The sequence below is a fragment of the Perca flavescens genome, chromosome 13 (assembly GCF_004354835.1).
Source record: "Perca flavescens isolate YP-PL-M2 chromosome 13, PFLA_1.0, whole genome shotgun sequence".
Classification (NCBI taxonomy): Eukaryota; Metazoa; Chordata; class Actinopteri; order Perciformes; family Percidae; genus Perca; species Perca flavescens.
The window spans coordinates 14,801,749-14,817,640 of record NC_041343.1 but is presented as its reverse complement, the minus strand read 5'-3'; the positions used below and the strand labels follow the sequence as shown (position 1 = coordinate 14,817,640).

Below are 15,892 nucleotides of genomic sequence, written 5' to 3'. Positions count from 1 at the left end.
TTGATGTGGCCATGTAATATTTCCCAGCTTCCACTGCCTTGAGATGTGTGTGTGTGTGTGTGTGTGTGTGTGTGTGTGTGTGTGTGTGTGTGTGTGTGTGTGTGTGTGTGTGTGTGTGTGTGTGTGTGTTCAAAACTTTGATGTTACTACCAATATTATTTTGCATGTGGCCGCTGGGCAAAATAGCTAAACCGTTGCACTCTATCCAAGCCTCTTTACTGCTTTCCCTTATGATTCCAGCTGCGTGTTGACTAAAACTTTAAGGTGTCAATCAAATATACACAGAGAGAGAGAGAGAGAGAGAGAGAGAGAGAGAGAGAGAGAGAGAGAGAAAGAAAGAGAGAGAGACTAGTCATGCTGAATGATGCTGCCACTGTTAAACCTATGGACAACATATAGCGACAGACCGACGCTTTAAACGTGTCAAACATGCACGATTATGAAGCTGCATAAAAACATTGGACCCGAGTACCGCTACGGTCACATTTCAACCGGGGAGCCTGCCTGTTAGCCGGGGCATCAGCGACCCCCCCTCTCAGCTTCCCCGGCTCTGCTCTGACTGTATCGTGGCTCCAAGTGAGTGGCGGCGGACCGACGAGCTGTGGTCTGTGCTGTCTGTCTGGTGTGAGGCTTTGGACTGATGTCTCTGCCTGTCAGGAATTTAAAGTGTCTCTCGCCGGTCATGTGCCAGTGTAAGGTCATCTGCAGCAACCGGACCCTCTCTCTCATGTTCGGGTGTAAGGTAAGCCTGGGGTGCAAACAGCCGATGGTTGCAGCAGCGACCAATATCGAAATTTCAGTTTGTGTAACAAAAAAAGGCCTTTGTGAGAAATTGCGTGTCTTGGTTTGTTCCAGTTGTAGCTAATTTGCACCGTGCTTTTTCTCATTACACGGAATAATTAGTACAGTGTTCACACTCACCTATGGCTTCCTCTCTTGTACGTATGCTTTCAGGTACCAGCTTATTCACACCATATTACCTTTACACCACGGCGTGCTCGCCTTTTTTTCATGCTCATTGATGGCCGATTTTCATTTTACACAGTAGACAGGAGACAGACAGGAGAAAGCATCTTTGGCAGGCATGGTTGTGTGTTTTTTTTACAATAAATGTTTACTGATATTTAATGAATGAAACATCAATCGCTATCAGATGTCAACTCCTTATCTGCAAGGCAGGTCACTAACCAAATGGCTCTCTGTGCTGATTGGTTCACATTTAGCTTTGCAAAGCAAACTGCATGGTATGCTTTTGACCTTGGGAAATGCACTTTATTGCTCAGGGCCACTTAAATATCATCCAGCATCAGATAAACTGTACACCGCAAGAGAGAGGCTTGAAATCAGGTAACATGAACAGTACCCCTGCTGTTTTCTATAGCCCATTGGTAAATCAGAGCCAGGCTGCAAAGAAATATTATATTATTATGTTTAGCTGTGTGTTTGCAGTATGATTTTGTCTTAATGTTGAGTGGGGGATGCTGTTTTCTGTGCAAAGAGAGAGCATGGTCATCCATTCATTTACTGATTGTCCATCACATCCCTGATGCCCCTCCCTCACAGCTTCAGGTATTTCCAGTATGGCAGCCAGCTCAGAGTTTCCCACCACATGGCACTCTAGTCTGTTGGCTTTTTGAAGCCAAATTCTGACTACACTGGTGCGCTCTGTCGCGGCTTTGGCTTTGTCATGTGTACATGTGTACAGAGCTCCAGATAATTTGTTTGTTGATTCAGCTCTGACATTTTGGTTTGTGTTCTGTCTTGTTGCTAGAATTTGATACACTTTGAGTAGTCACATATAATCAGATATGAACTAGGTGGATATTTTTGTTGTATTTCATTAATCTTGATTGTTTTTATATTTAGTCTAGTAGACCAGAACAATTTCTACATTTGTGAGACACCGCTGGGAAAATTAATGTGGGTGTTTGCTTTCTGGGTTCCTGTTAGTGAGGTCCTTCTGTGCTCAGTGTTGAGTATTACTAGCACAGATTATCCCATGTGTCCCTCCCTACTCACTCCCTCCTGGCTCATATCTTCCTCTATATTTTCATCTGAGACTCCATGCCTTCCCCCTGGAAGACATATTTAAATTATTATCCCACTGACTCAAGTTGCCTCCACAGTCTTCATGACCAACCAGTGAAATGTAACTTCACAGCAAACATCTACAGTAGTCTGTAATAAAAACAGATTTCAAAATGGGATTAGCTACTCAATTAAAATGGATTGTGCTTGCTTTGCAGTATGTAATGATTGTTTTAACAGATCCGGCTTATAATAATGGGGTTCAGCTCATCTAAAACACAAGCATTTGATCTTTTTTTAATGTAAAACTTTAATCTTTAGCCGTTGCCATTTTTGCGCCCTTCTATGATAAACATGCTAATCATCCCAAGATTTAAGATTATCGTCTACTTTGTTCTTTTATTAGCAAGTCAACACAGATAATGTATCTATTGTCATGGTATCCCTTCAACATGCCCAAACTCGGTCCATACTTCCAGCAGGTTTAGTAGCCCTCAAACAGCTTGCATCCAGTCTGTTGCAGTCGTGTGGTGGGTTGTTATCGGTGGGACTTTATTTGGCCAGATCTTTTGGGATACAGTACATTGCAGGGATATGTTCTGTTTTGTTCTTACACAAAGCCCGGCACAGAGCCTGCAGTCATCTTTAATTCAGGATCTTAATTCAAATGGTGGTGTGAAGCGTTCAGCAGTGCTTTAAAGTGCCCATATTATGCTCATTTCAGGTTCATAATTGTATTTTGAGGTTGTACCAGAATAGGTTTACATGGTTTAATTTTCAAAAAACACCAAATTTTTGTTGTACTGCACATTGCTGCAGACACATTGCTTGTGTGTTCAGGTCTTTGTTTTAGCTACAGAGTGAGGCATCGCACTTCTATCCCATCTTTGTTGGGAGGCTCACATGGCAGTACCTAGGTAAGGATCACATCAGCTAGTTGTTTGTTTCTACAACTTCAGTTAGTAAGGCAGGATTAGCCGGGAGACTTCTTCTAAACGAGGGTGCACTTCCAACTTTGCGTGGAATACGTGTGTTGTAGCAGTGTTTTGCCATTGAGAACGAGCTAGCATGCTAGCGCTAGCATGCTACGGTTAGCCACCTCGTCTCAGCTACTGATGTAGAAAGCCATGCAGATTTTGAACAGCTCACCCGGAGACTGAAGGCAGAAGACATTCAGAAACCCGTATCTCACTCAAAACAGCATGGATGTTTTTTTTCCAAGTTTGTATGCTCATTGATGGCCACATTTAATCAAGACAGTCATGTCTTTAAGATACTGTACAATTCCATGCAGTGCTTATGTCGAAGGCCACACAATGTGAACTAGCCCAAAGACAGAGTTTAAATGGAAACTGAGTATTAATGTGATGAAAGATTCACAATGCAGGGATCAGTGTGCCTTCATCTCAATATCGAGATCAATGATCACCTCACCCGGAGAATCGATTCTCAGACGTATTTACTGGAAAATGGACAGGAATACCTGCTGTCACTCATTACCAGTTGACCAATCATATGATCAAGAGTAATGATGTGGAAAATACCAGCAGGTGATATCAAAGCAGAGTGCCGTCTATGCTGCTGTGTGTAAGGGTTTTAGATTTCACATCCTTCCTGTAACTGTTTTTAATGCTTTGCAAACACACATTTCCTCCTATGGATTTGACGTGTTTCATCCTGCAGTTTGTGTCATCTTCCTTTATAAAGCGAGGTGAGCCTCAGCTCTGACAGTAAGCTCAGGGAGATGCGGCAACAACAATGTGCGGCAGCAGATATTTGCTAATGCTCTGTTCAGGTCTAAGATTGAAGCATTCAGGGTCGCCTCTACATTGCTAACTTGCTCTTCCCAGCTATTCTGCTACAACATACAGCAGCTGGTGTATGCAATGGATGTGCAGGTTGTAGGAATAAGTAGCACACTCGCGGTATAAGAACAAGTACTGTACAGAAATGGTCCTTAATGTGATCTATCTATAAACAAAAAGTAATCAAAGCAGCAACCTGACAAGTAGTCAGGTCAGAAGTTTCTCATAAAGGTAAACTGTGTCTTACTAATAGGATGAATGTATGGGCTCTCTGCAAGAGACTCAACAGCTTAATTGAAAGAACTCAAATATTTAAAGGTCCCATGGCTTGAAAATTTCACTTTATGAGGTTTTTTAACATTAATATGCGTTCCCCCAACCTGTCTATGGTCCCCCAGTGGCTAGAAATGGCGAAGGGTGTAAACCAAGCCCTGGGTATCCTGCTCTGCCTTTGAGAAAATGAAAGCTCAAATGGGCCGATCTGGATCCTCCCCGATACCTCCCCTTTCTCTGCTTTTCCCACCCAGAGAATTTGGCTCACCCAGAGACATCATGGCTTTCAAACGAGCAAAGTGGCAGTTGGTCAAGGCCACACCCCCACTCTCCACTTTGCACCCCATCTCTCCTCCTCAATAGCTACAGAAACAGAAATGGCACATCATAAGGAAAGCTCATTGTGGGACTGGCTCTAGTTATAGTGGATGTAATTCTGCACCAAGGCTGAATTTCGGGAAAGAGACTTCAGATACAGTATTAGGGGACCACTAAGGTGTATATAAAAGCATCCAAAGAGCATCATGTCATGGGACCTTTAAACTCGCCACTGATCCTTTACACATGTGTTAACACCAGAATTCAATCTGTATATTATTGCAAGATGGGTTGCCTATTTACATGGTTTACCACTAAAGACCTTGAGGTGAGCACTTCCTTGCTGGAAAAATGATGGTGGACTACTTGAATAACCAATAGAGGCCCTTTTTACAGCCAATGTTCATCACAGACACTTTTTATTTATCTATATTGTCAGACAATAACATTATATTTAAAAACCCACCTCAGTAGGCACCTTGTGGAGATATGTATCATCAACGTTTGAAACAAAATTCAGCCTCAGCGTAGCACAAAGACAGAATGAAACTACTCTGAGTCCATGGCATCAACCTTTATTCAATTCAAAACATAAAGGTGTGTTCAGACTCACAACTTGAGGCAAATTTTAGATGCGGGGTGACTGCATGTAAAGTCAACAGAAAGATGCAAGTGGGCGAGTCAAAGAAAATAAACGCATACAAAAATTGCGGTTATCCCAGGCTTTATGGATCTGCTTCATAATTGTACAGAGACGAGAGGAAAAAGGAGAGACTGGAGGTAAATAATGAAAGAAACAGAAAGTTCTGAGATTTTGACACGAGGAGTGGGCTATACTATGTATTTAGGCTATGTATGTCTCACTAATGCTTGAGATAAACATCTGATTTTTTCTTTTTATTGCATTGATAGGCAATTGTTTTGAGGAGTTGTTTGCTAGCAGTACAGAGACTACTTAGTGCTCCTCATCAAAAAGCTGTTTCAGACTTGTTTTTGCAAGCAACGCTCATGATCACAGGATAAAAGAAAATACCCACTGCTGCCATTATTGCACATGTTTGTTTCTAGTGAAACCATTAACCAGTCTTACAGTGCCGTGTGTTAACATGGCCTCCACTTGCATGTTTATGTGTGTGGAGAAAACAGAGGGCTGTGGGAGGGTTAACACTACAGTCCCCCACTACAAGTGCAACATACATAAAAATGTATGTACTCAACATAAAAACTGTGCATGCTTCTGTGGGCAGAGGGGGAGATTTAAATGATCAAAATTACTAAGCTTTGTGTGGGACCTGTGAGGAGAATTTAGGGGAATAGGTTTCACCTGAACTGTAAACTGACAATTATTGTGTTAACAGTTTATGGCACTGCTGTTACTGCTGAAACTGGCTACTGTTTTGGGTCGGGTTTACAAGCTTCAAGTCAAGGTACAATATTGTTGCTGGATTAGGGAAAGGTATTCGCCACGGTTTCATTTAGTTTGATGTAAAAACCGAGCCTGGTTAAGTCGGACTGCAATTCGTTATATTAATATCGTTAATTTCTTCTACAAAAAACATGACGTTCCTGTGACAGACAAGATGGAAACCTCCCCCCCATGTTCTACCTCCAGCAAAAGCACTGCAGCCAAGGACCCACTATGGCACCATTTACTGTATATGTGTGTGACTCTAATTTGATTATTAAATTTGAAGATGATACATCTGTGTGGGTCCTATGAATGATGAATCATCCCACAGAAAGGAGATGCAGACTCTTATTAATTGAGCATAAATTAACAAGCTAATATTTAAGACTGAAATGTAAGGAAGACTAAATGTTGAGTCTCTAAAATAGTGCTGAGCATGTATCCAGGCAGTATATATATTTTTTATAACTTTTCCTGTTTTACTGTAGTAACATAAGCCTTCTGGTGGTGAAGAAAGCCCAACAGCACTTAAGGGATTTTATTTTTATTTTTAGAGAAAATCTTAAGTTAGTTTGACAGTAATGAGCTTCAAACCATGCACCACTGGCAGTATTTTTTACATGTTTTGATGTTGGACAATTTGAATTGTGCTGCTGGGCATGGGCACCTTCGTTATCTCCAAGTGGGACAATTTACTGATGCAGTCGAGGTGATGCTCAATATGAAACAATATGAAACACCTTCACTCTGCAGCCTAGGAGCCCCACTGCAGTCAATAGCAAAACATGTTTTACTTGTGCTGCTGTTTTTTGGGGACTTGATTTATAATAATACATTAATAAATACATTATAAAGCATAAATAAGTCCACTCTCCTTAGCTTTATTGTCACTTGGCATGCACTGTACAAACCACACTCTTAGAAAGCCATCTTTCTGTGGTTGACATGTTCAGGTAGAAGCTTTGTATTTGCTGTTAATGGTCAGCTTTACAACTAGATTGGATTGACTACATCCAACAACAGACTTACATCTGGGTGAAGTGGGTGAATCTAGAGCATCTCCATTAAAATCCTTCCTAGTGCAGATATTGCCCCATGGTAAATGTAAAAACTGTTTTTGTTGCAGCATACATAGCTACAGGACACTAACACTTGTAAAGGTGTTGTGCTGAGACACCTTGGAGATAGTCTGACGCAAGCATCTTAGAATTGGCAGAAGATGAGTGAATTTTCTGTCTTCTGAGGCTTACATGTACTGTACATGAAAAAAAGGTGTTGGCTGGCAACAGCAAAAGTGATAATGCAAATGAGATGAAAGCTGTGTTGGGTTTGGCACTTGAGAGTGCAAATCAACTGAGAAGGCAACAATGACTGGATTTGAAGAGAAAGTTCAGATGACCATCACAGACAAACATTGTTCACTCACCAGCACTCTGTCGAAGTGACAATGAGCGATGATGTGGAGCTAAGGAGCGAATGTGTCAGATTATTTTGTACATAACACCATGTCTGATTTACAAAAAAAGTCTACAAGTATTCATTTTGTGTAGCTGTTTTATAGGTGCCAGAGTTTTGGTGTGAGGGTTTGCTCTACTAACATCCAGCAGGTGTTCTGGCCTACATGTAATATGTGTAGGGAGGTAAATTAATCTCTATATGTACTGATGAATGAACTAAAGCTAGAGCATGGGTTACTGTTAAAACAGGTGGCACACTTATGTCTCAATGAGTTTTGTGTAGTTATGTCTACTGATTGCAGTATAGTAATGACTGATGCACATGTTATAAAGAAGTATGAACACAGGTCGGTCGATATATTAATATTTGTGAAAAACTGCAATTGTGTTTTTTTTAGACAAACTCAAAAAAGCTGTTTGTTTTCAGACAATCTATCATTAGAAGTTGCCTGAATAGGAGAAATGTGGCTAGTCTGTCTCTGTGTTAAATTTAAACACATAATTTAAACATCTCTTTATATAACTAATTCAAATGTGGTTTAATTCAAGCACATTTACCTGTCCAGATTTACTTCATAGAGAAGTATTGTACAACTAGATTCCAGCATATGGTTCATTCTGACAGGCTGTGAAGCTTCACAGAGACTTAGCACCCAGCACAAAATCCCTCTGAGTTCATCACAGTAGCAAATGTTAGAATTAATCCAAATACAGAAAATGGATTAATCATCACTAAAGAAAATGCAAATAGATGAACTTGCAAATGCTTATATTCTGTGAAGATGCAGTGGGGAGTTGCCTCCTTTAATTTACACCTGAAGAGCTTCTTATGATTCCTGTAACACCTTACACATCAAATGTATGCAGTGTCTTGGAAATGATATGCCTGAGAGGTGAGGTTAGCTTTCATTACATTACCAAATGCACAGTAATTTAAAAGCTCAAGCTTGGTCCTTGAATTACAAACTGAGATGATGGCAGATGGAATTTGACATTTGCTCTACATTAAGTTAACTCAAAAAGAACAGCTTATTCAGCCACTCAGTGTGCAGTTCTTACAGTATTTTAGTGCAGAAGGGCCGACAAATGCAAACTGCAAACTGTGGAGACGGCCCTTATATAGACCTTTACATCAGAGTAAATTCTTAAAGATGTACTGGATTCCTTCCATCATGATATACTGATACAATAAAGCCTAGAAAACCCAGAGGTAATTTGTTGCAGTGGTATTTTAGAGAGCCATTTGTAGAGTTGAAGCAGATTTCAATTGCTGCAAGCTGTTATAAACCCCCTGCTTGTGAGAAAGAAAACTTAGGAAAACAAATTCTCCAATTATGTTTATTAAAATAAATACTATTAAAACAGATATTATGTTGTATCTTATGTTTGTTGTATATGTATTAATCCAGCTCTGTGTTATTATGACATGGGAGTGCATACTATGTATAATAAGAAAATAATTTCTACTATTTTCTTTGCCTTTCTATCTCTATATACTGCCAACATATCTTCATAAACCAGATAGGCACCTATTGTTTTATTGCCTTAGTTAATATATTCACCAGTATGTTGGATAGGACACAGCTCTCATTACACAGTCAAGGAAATAATCTTTCTATTGACATTAAGAGATTAATACTTGTAATGCCTTTAATAGCAATAATATAGTACTTTTGGGGTTTATTGGACCAAATTGAAAGTATATCATAAAAGTCAAGGGTTGTTTATTTCTACAACTTCAAATCATACAAACAGTAATACTGTAGTGTGTATTGCAGGCACAGATGCACATTCATTGTCTCAAACTAAACAACATAGAACAATAATAAACAGTATAAAAAAGGCACTTATTAACAAAAAGTTTTCGTGGACCATGGACCAAGATGATGACACAATATCACCAATAGAATGAAGTGCATAGCTCTTACAGAAATAGTGTGTATGAGGGATTCCAGATGTTGTCAATTCATCCTTTCTAGAGTTTGTTTTATATGAGTTCTGATATGACTAGCTCACTTTTTACCTGTGGTGCAATATTTCCTTGCAACAAAGCAATTTAAGTGCGAGATTCAGATGTGGGTATCTCAAATTGAAGAAATGCCACCCTTTCAAAGACCTTTAGCTATAACAATCAGACAATATTTCATGGTGAGTGAATTACTGTGAAACTGTGTAGCTTATGCTGCAGGTATAGATCTGTGTAAGAATGTATGGACCGGAAAAATGCTAACTGCTGCTTCACTTATCAGAAAGGTTAAGGTGTCGTCATATCAACAAAAGGTTCGCTGTTCTGAGGACTCCTGTTTTCATTTTAGCCATGTAATTAGGGAGTGACTGATATCTGGAACACCAGGCAATGAGTAATTAACTAGCTGGAAAACTGTAACGAAACTTGATAATACAGTACTGTATCCAGGTGTTTAGTGTCCCTTTGTTGTCGACTTACCAGAATTTGCCTCTCAGTGATGGATGTTTAGAAAAATGCTCCTTACATCTCATAGCAAAGAGAGGATATTTCCGACAGTATTCATTTACTTTAACAAATTGTCTGTATTTTAGAAAGTTATGTTGTTGTGTCCTATTGTGCTACACTGGGGCAACAATCATCACAATTCAGTGATCGGAAATGCACCTAAACCCCTCTCCAGAAGGACACTTTGTAACATATAAGCATTGACTGCCACATCCCCCACCAGTGGGACAGAAGGCAACATGGCAGCATGAGTGGTCATGAAGGAAAGGGGGATGCATGGGAGACCAAAGTGCTCAGGGCTGCTGTGATTCATGTACCTAATTTACAAATCTGTCCGAGTTTTAATTTTTAAGTTTTTATGTTTTCCTTTTATTTCATACAAATCTTTCTTTGTAGAGTTTACTGATATAGACATGATTAAGATTAGTTGATCAACCAGCAGTTGTTCATATAAGTAGTTGGTGTTATACAGTTACATAATATTTAATGTGTTTACATTAATGTAGCAATGCCCGCCTCTGCAGTGCTTATTAAAGAAAAATCAGTCATTTTCTGCTTATCAACCTGCGATTGTGGAACGGTGCTTTTAACAACTATTCATTTTCTCTATGGTCCACCCCCATGCTGCTGTTTTCTGCTTCCCTTTATGGACAGTCTCACTTTTTTTCATTTTTACCCATCCCCCCTCACTTTCTCCTTTATCTTCATCTCTATTTCACTCCCTCTCTTTCTTGCTGTCTCAGTGCAATGTGATCCAGAACCGGTGCTGGCAGCCCCAACTGTGGCACTGCAATCTCTGCTCTGCTCTGGTTGCTAGGCAGCCTGTCTGAGACAGGGCTCGGTGATGCACCTCCCTCTCCGTCTGCCTCCAAAAAAAAACGTGGCAGAGCTGGCCATCAGGCCATCAGCCAAAATTCAGATGATCCCTCCAAATTTCTCTGTTTTCAGAATGGGATGCTTCACATCTGCAGTGCAGCAGAGCATATTTTGAGCCTTGGGGGGCTTCAGGAGGGATTTATAGCAAAAACACAAGTGGTAACCCACAGGACAGGGTGGCAGATCTCCACTGTGATGCTCCCCACCTTCTGATGTGTTTGTGATGGAAAATGCTGTGTGCAGATTTTGTGTCATCACGCCTAGAATGAAACCTACCATGTGTGGTTAACACAGTGGGCTGCTGGCAGGCTGCCCAGGTGTGGGTTATCGGTAGGGGAGTAAGGCTACTAGAAAGAAGCTGCATATTCTGCTACTGAAGAGTCACTATGAATCATGGATATGGTTGCTCCATGTGTGTTGTGGAGGACGATCGCTCTGCTCAACGCACAATGGCAATATTTTAAGGCCTCTGTGATGTCTTCACTTTGCACTTGTAGGCGTCACACATGTTATGTGATATACAAGATTTGCAGATTGCCCACATTTAGCTAAAAATGCCACTGTGATGGAAATACAGCTCTGTGAAGGGAGTTTGACATTTACACCATTATGTTTAAAAGAGGACATGAATGAAAGGTTACAAGAAGGCTGACAGGGGATTCTGTTTGTGATTTAAATATTATCAACCCTAAATGTTTTTTAATAAAATACACTCAGCCAAGCCAATTGCTGCTAATTACACATGAGACCTGTTAAGACTGACGGCCTCATGTGTGTCTGTATGTGTCTCTGTAGAAGTACAGGTACCAGGATGAGGAGACGCCCCCCTTGGAGCACAGTCCAGCACATCTGGCTCCAGGGAAAAGTGCCGAGATGCTTCATATGAGTGACAAGAACCTCGCTGCCATGGAGGCCATACATGGCTACACACCACACACACATATCTCTCCTGTCAAGGTAGGACTCACAAACACACCCACACACACACACACAAACACACACACACACACTCATTCATGTATGCTGTTTATCATTACGTAACACTATTACAACAGCACAATCAGTCAGCACTTGGAATAGGGCTATTACTGTGTTAAAGTATATGCATGTTTGCTATTAATACAAATGCTAGGTCTGAAATCCCATGTTCACTCACCAGACAGATGTATAGTCATGGTCAGTTGTGGTTTCCCATATTCTCCTTTGCTTCATTCAAAGACATAACATGCGCTTGTTAAATTTATATCAGTTCTAGTTTGCTCAAAGGCAAGTGGTCCATTGCAACACAGTATCTATTATTACTTTGCACTTAAAATGATGTGTTGTCTATTTTGAAATTCTAATTCTGCAACATAAATACTTTGATGGGAATATAATGTAGTTATGAGGAAACCCGGCCTCCATGCAACTTTAAGTGTCAGATCAACTTTACACCTGTTTGAACATGCATACTGGGCAATTTGATATCAGTGCTTAACAGGATGAAAATTTAAGTGCATGTGGACACATGCATTCAGTAATCGGATCACCTGAACCATTTTAGATTTACACAGTCAAATAAAATCTCTCATTTGTATAGAAAAAATTATAAAAAAATAGCCTGACTGGCACAAGTAGTCACAGTTACAGAACCCCTGAAAGACGACCTTGACACTGGGAAGGTACTGTACACTTACATTTTGAAGTGGAAAGAGTAATCAAGAACTTTGTAAATGTAAGATACTATCAAAGCAGCTCCCAGTACCGACAGTTAGCTATCTTTTTTACAGTATTTATTTAAGACACAGGTCTTACAACTGCAACATCCAATTCAGAGAAACAAACCTCTATGAGAGCTCTATTAAAATGAAGGAGACGTATACAGACAACATAAGAACTACTGGTCGCACTGTCAAAAGATACAGCTGACATCAGTGGGAATCTGAGCAGAGTCATGTTGCCTGGAGTACATTAACAAATACATACTGTCGCTACAAATGCAAGCAGGTGTAAGCTGTAATGTGCACTTAATAACGATCCATCTCATATGCCCACACATGTTATTTAACAGCCTCACTGGCTATTAAGACTTAAGAGCTCCTGCCTTTATTTGCTCTGAGGGGGGAAGTGTTTCTTTATTGCCTACATGGGAGTACACTGAAGTCCCTGAGGAGCAGATATGTACATTAAAATGCTCTCTTTTAATGAGCAGAGAGGAGAGGCTGAGTTATGCTGCGTTACCACTGCTATTTAAAACATACAGAGCCTGTTCAGTAGTAGTAGTAGTAGTAGTAGTAGTAGTTTAGTTGAAAATGTAAAAAAAAAAATATATATATATATATACATACATATATAAAATTAAAATGACAGATAAATAAGGACAGGTACTTCTCAGCACAGTCTACCAAAATTATAGATTTCAAATTAAGAAATTCCCATGTTCAAAAAGGAGTAGGAAGAAGTTCATAAACAAACTTTTCTAGTCCTACCCCCTTTCTCTATTTTTATCCTTTAGTTAAATACAAAACAATTCAATACAATTCTTCTTTACATACACATACACCGTATATCTACCTACCTACAACTCACATATACCCATGCATACACAGGCACAGATGCATACATACATGCATACACACACATTTACACTTTTTTTTTCTCCTCTCTTTCTTTTCCATCTATCTTCTTCCTTTCCATCTATCTATAGTAAATCAAATAATAACACATCCATACTAGACTTAGTATATAGGTCCAGGAACCTAACAGTCAGTATCCATTTAATATATTCATTTTAAATAGTCTCTTGAAATTGCTCATTGTTGTACATGATTTCACCTCTTCACTGCAGCTGTTCCATACATTAACTCCTTTGGTTGTGATGCAGTGATATATAGCATTTGTTTCTTTTGAAATACAAACGTTCCTTTTAAGTTATACTTGCTCTCTCTCATTTGAAACAACCCTTGGATACTGTTCGATAGCTGTTGATTGTTTACTTTGTACATAATTTGTGCAGTTTTAAAGTCAACAATATCTCTGAATTGTAGTGCTTTTAATTTAATAAAAAGTGGATTAGTTGATGCTCTATAAGTGGTTTTATTTACAAATCTTAAGGCTCTCTTTAGAAGAATAAAAATAGGTTCAGTGTTCGTTTTTTAAGTGTTTCCCCACACTTCCAAATAGTAAGTAATATATGGCAGTATGAAGGAATAATACAATGTATACAATGAGCATTGATTTAATAGGTACTTGGTTTTATACAGTATAGCAATTGATATGGATATTTTAGCCTTAATATAGTGTATATGTGACTTCCAACATAATTTTTTATTTGATTATTACTCCCAGAAATGTAAGTTCTTTTACTTTTTCTATTTCAATGTCATTTATCATAAGTTTTTTGTGTAAAGTTATTGCACGATTACCAAAAATTATAAATTTTGTTTTACTTAAGTTCACTGTTAGTTTATTTGCATCAAACCAACTTTTCATCTTTTTTAATTAATTGTCCACTGTATCCAAGAGTTGTTCCAAATTTTCCCCAGAACAGATTAAATTAGTGTCATCAGCAAATAAAAGAGTTTTACATTTTTTTGGCACTTCCCATACATTATTTATATACAAGTTAAACAGCAATGGTCCCAACACTGACCCCAGCATGAGCTGTGGGGCTATGGAGGTGCTCAGTTTAGGAACACTGTCAAATTGAAAAGTTCTGGCAATATGGAGAGTCGGTTCCCATAGTCATATAGGACACTAGAAACAATTCATTATATGGCACAGTGCACACACGATTATTAAATAATCAGCATAAAATCAGCATATGACATGAGTAACACAGGTTAATAAAATCCTGTAGAAGATGTAAGGAAATACCCTGTGTGTCAGTAATTAGCAAAAGTTGTTTTATGTTTTACTATCTGATTCTGTGTGCCTTCATTTACTGCTCACTGGTCATTTGCATTTAAAAAGGACCTGAACAAACAGCAACTTGAACAGAACAGAATGAACTGCTGACTACTGGGTTTTCATTTAATGGGGATTGTTCAATGAACAATAAGCAATGAAACAAGACAGAGATAAACAAGCACCAGTCATAATCTTGTTGCAGTAGTTTTGTTTGTCAGTCCCAGTATGTCTCTGACTCTTAGCTGCTTTTTCAAGTCAAAGTGTGAATCCAGCAGCCGCTGTAGCTGGTGGTTGACAACTGAAAGGTGTTACATGTCAGTCTCTGTTTAGTCTCGCATTGCCAGACCTAGCTCCACAGCGCTGTGGAGTAAGGTCTGGCTACATCACACATATATTCTAGGATAGGAGGAAAAACACTCTGGGTTGGCAATGCAAGACTAATCCCTGCCAAATGGTCTCGAAATGTTCCAGTTAAATAGTAAACATATTCTTTGTAAATTTTTACAATCATTCACTGAAAGAACCAGGCATGTACTTCAGTTGATTCAGACTATTCTCCGTTAAACCAGATTTTAGGGGTGATGTACTGTAGCTGAAAAAACTATATTGTGCTGATGGCATTGGCTTACTGAACATCTGATGTGGTGTGCACATTTAAAGGTCCAATGTGTAGGACTTTCTCCCATCTAGCATTGAGATCATATATCGCAATCAACTCTCTTGCACCACGCAACTCAAAATACATATTACAGCTACGGTAGCCTTCACGCTTCAAAAAGACGGTGTCTTGCTCTTTTCAATATCCTTTTTCTTTTTCTGGGAGAAGTAGAAGACTCCTGTTCCTGAAATTTGGATTTTGAATACGTGTGGTTCTCCACGTTTCCTTCTTCAAACTTGCCGGGGCCGGGAAGCTACGATACCCATTAGCAGCATTAGCTGCACCTGTGAGTTTATCACGTGACAGCAAAAACACGAAAAAGCGGAGCAGTGTGTCCTGTATGTCCCTTACTGGCTAACATATTTCAAGATGGTGCATGAATATGGAGTGTCTACCCCAGTTCATGCTAATGCAAATGTAAAATGTCAAGCCAAAAGGAATACTTGGAATTGATGGTGGTGGTAAATATTCATGAAAAAGGACAAGTTTGTGAACGGGCAACACAGATTTTGATAATGAACAACTAAACACGTTACACACTGGACCTTTAAACACAGGATCCAGTGGTGCCATTCCAACATTTTATTGCAATGCAGTGAAATGGTTTACACTGCTTAGGGTTGGTGGATGGTGGATGATTTTGTCTAAACAAAAGAATATTTAAAGAAAATGTCACAGATCTTAATAGCATAAAACAATCAATAATAA

The 15,892-nt window shown here is 39.3% G+C and overlaps 1 protein-coding gene across 1 annotated transcript in view; it reads left to right on the top strand.

Moving 5' to 3' along the window:
• The first annotated feature begins 356 nt into the window (after positions 1-356).
• Positions 357-15,892, top strand: part of dlg4a (discs, large homolog 4a (Drosophila)) — a 40,498-nt gene continuing 24,962 nt past the window's right edge. Inside the window, 2 exon segments of the mRNA XM_028594867.1 lie at positions 357-742; positions 11,434-11,595. Of these exon segments, the coding sequence (XP_028450668.1) occupies positions 641-742; positions 11,434-11,595 (264 nt within the window). The 5' untranslated portion in view covers positions 357-640.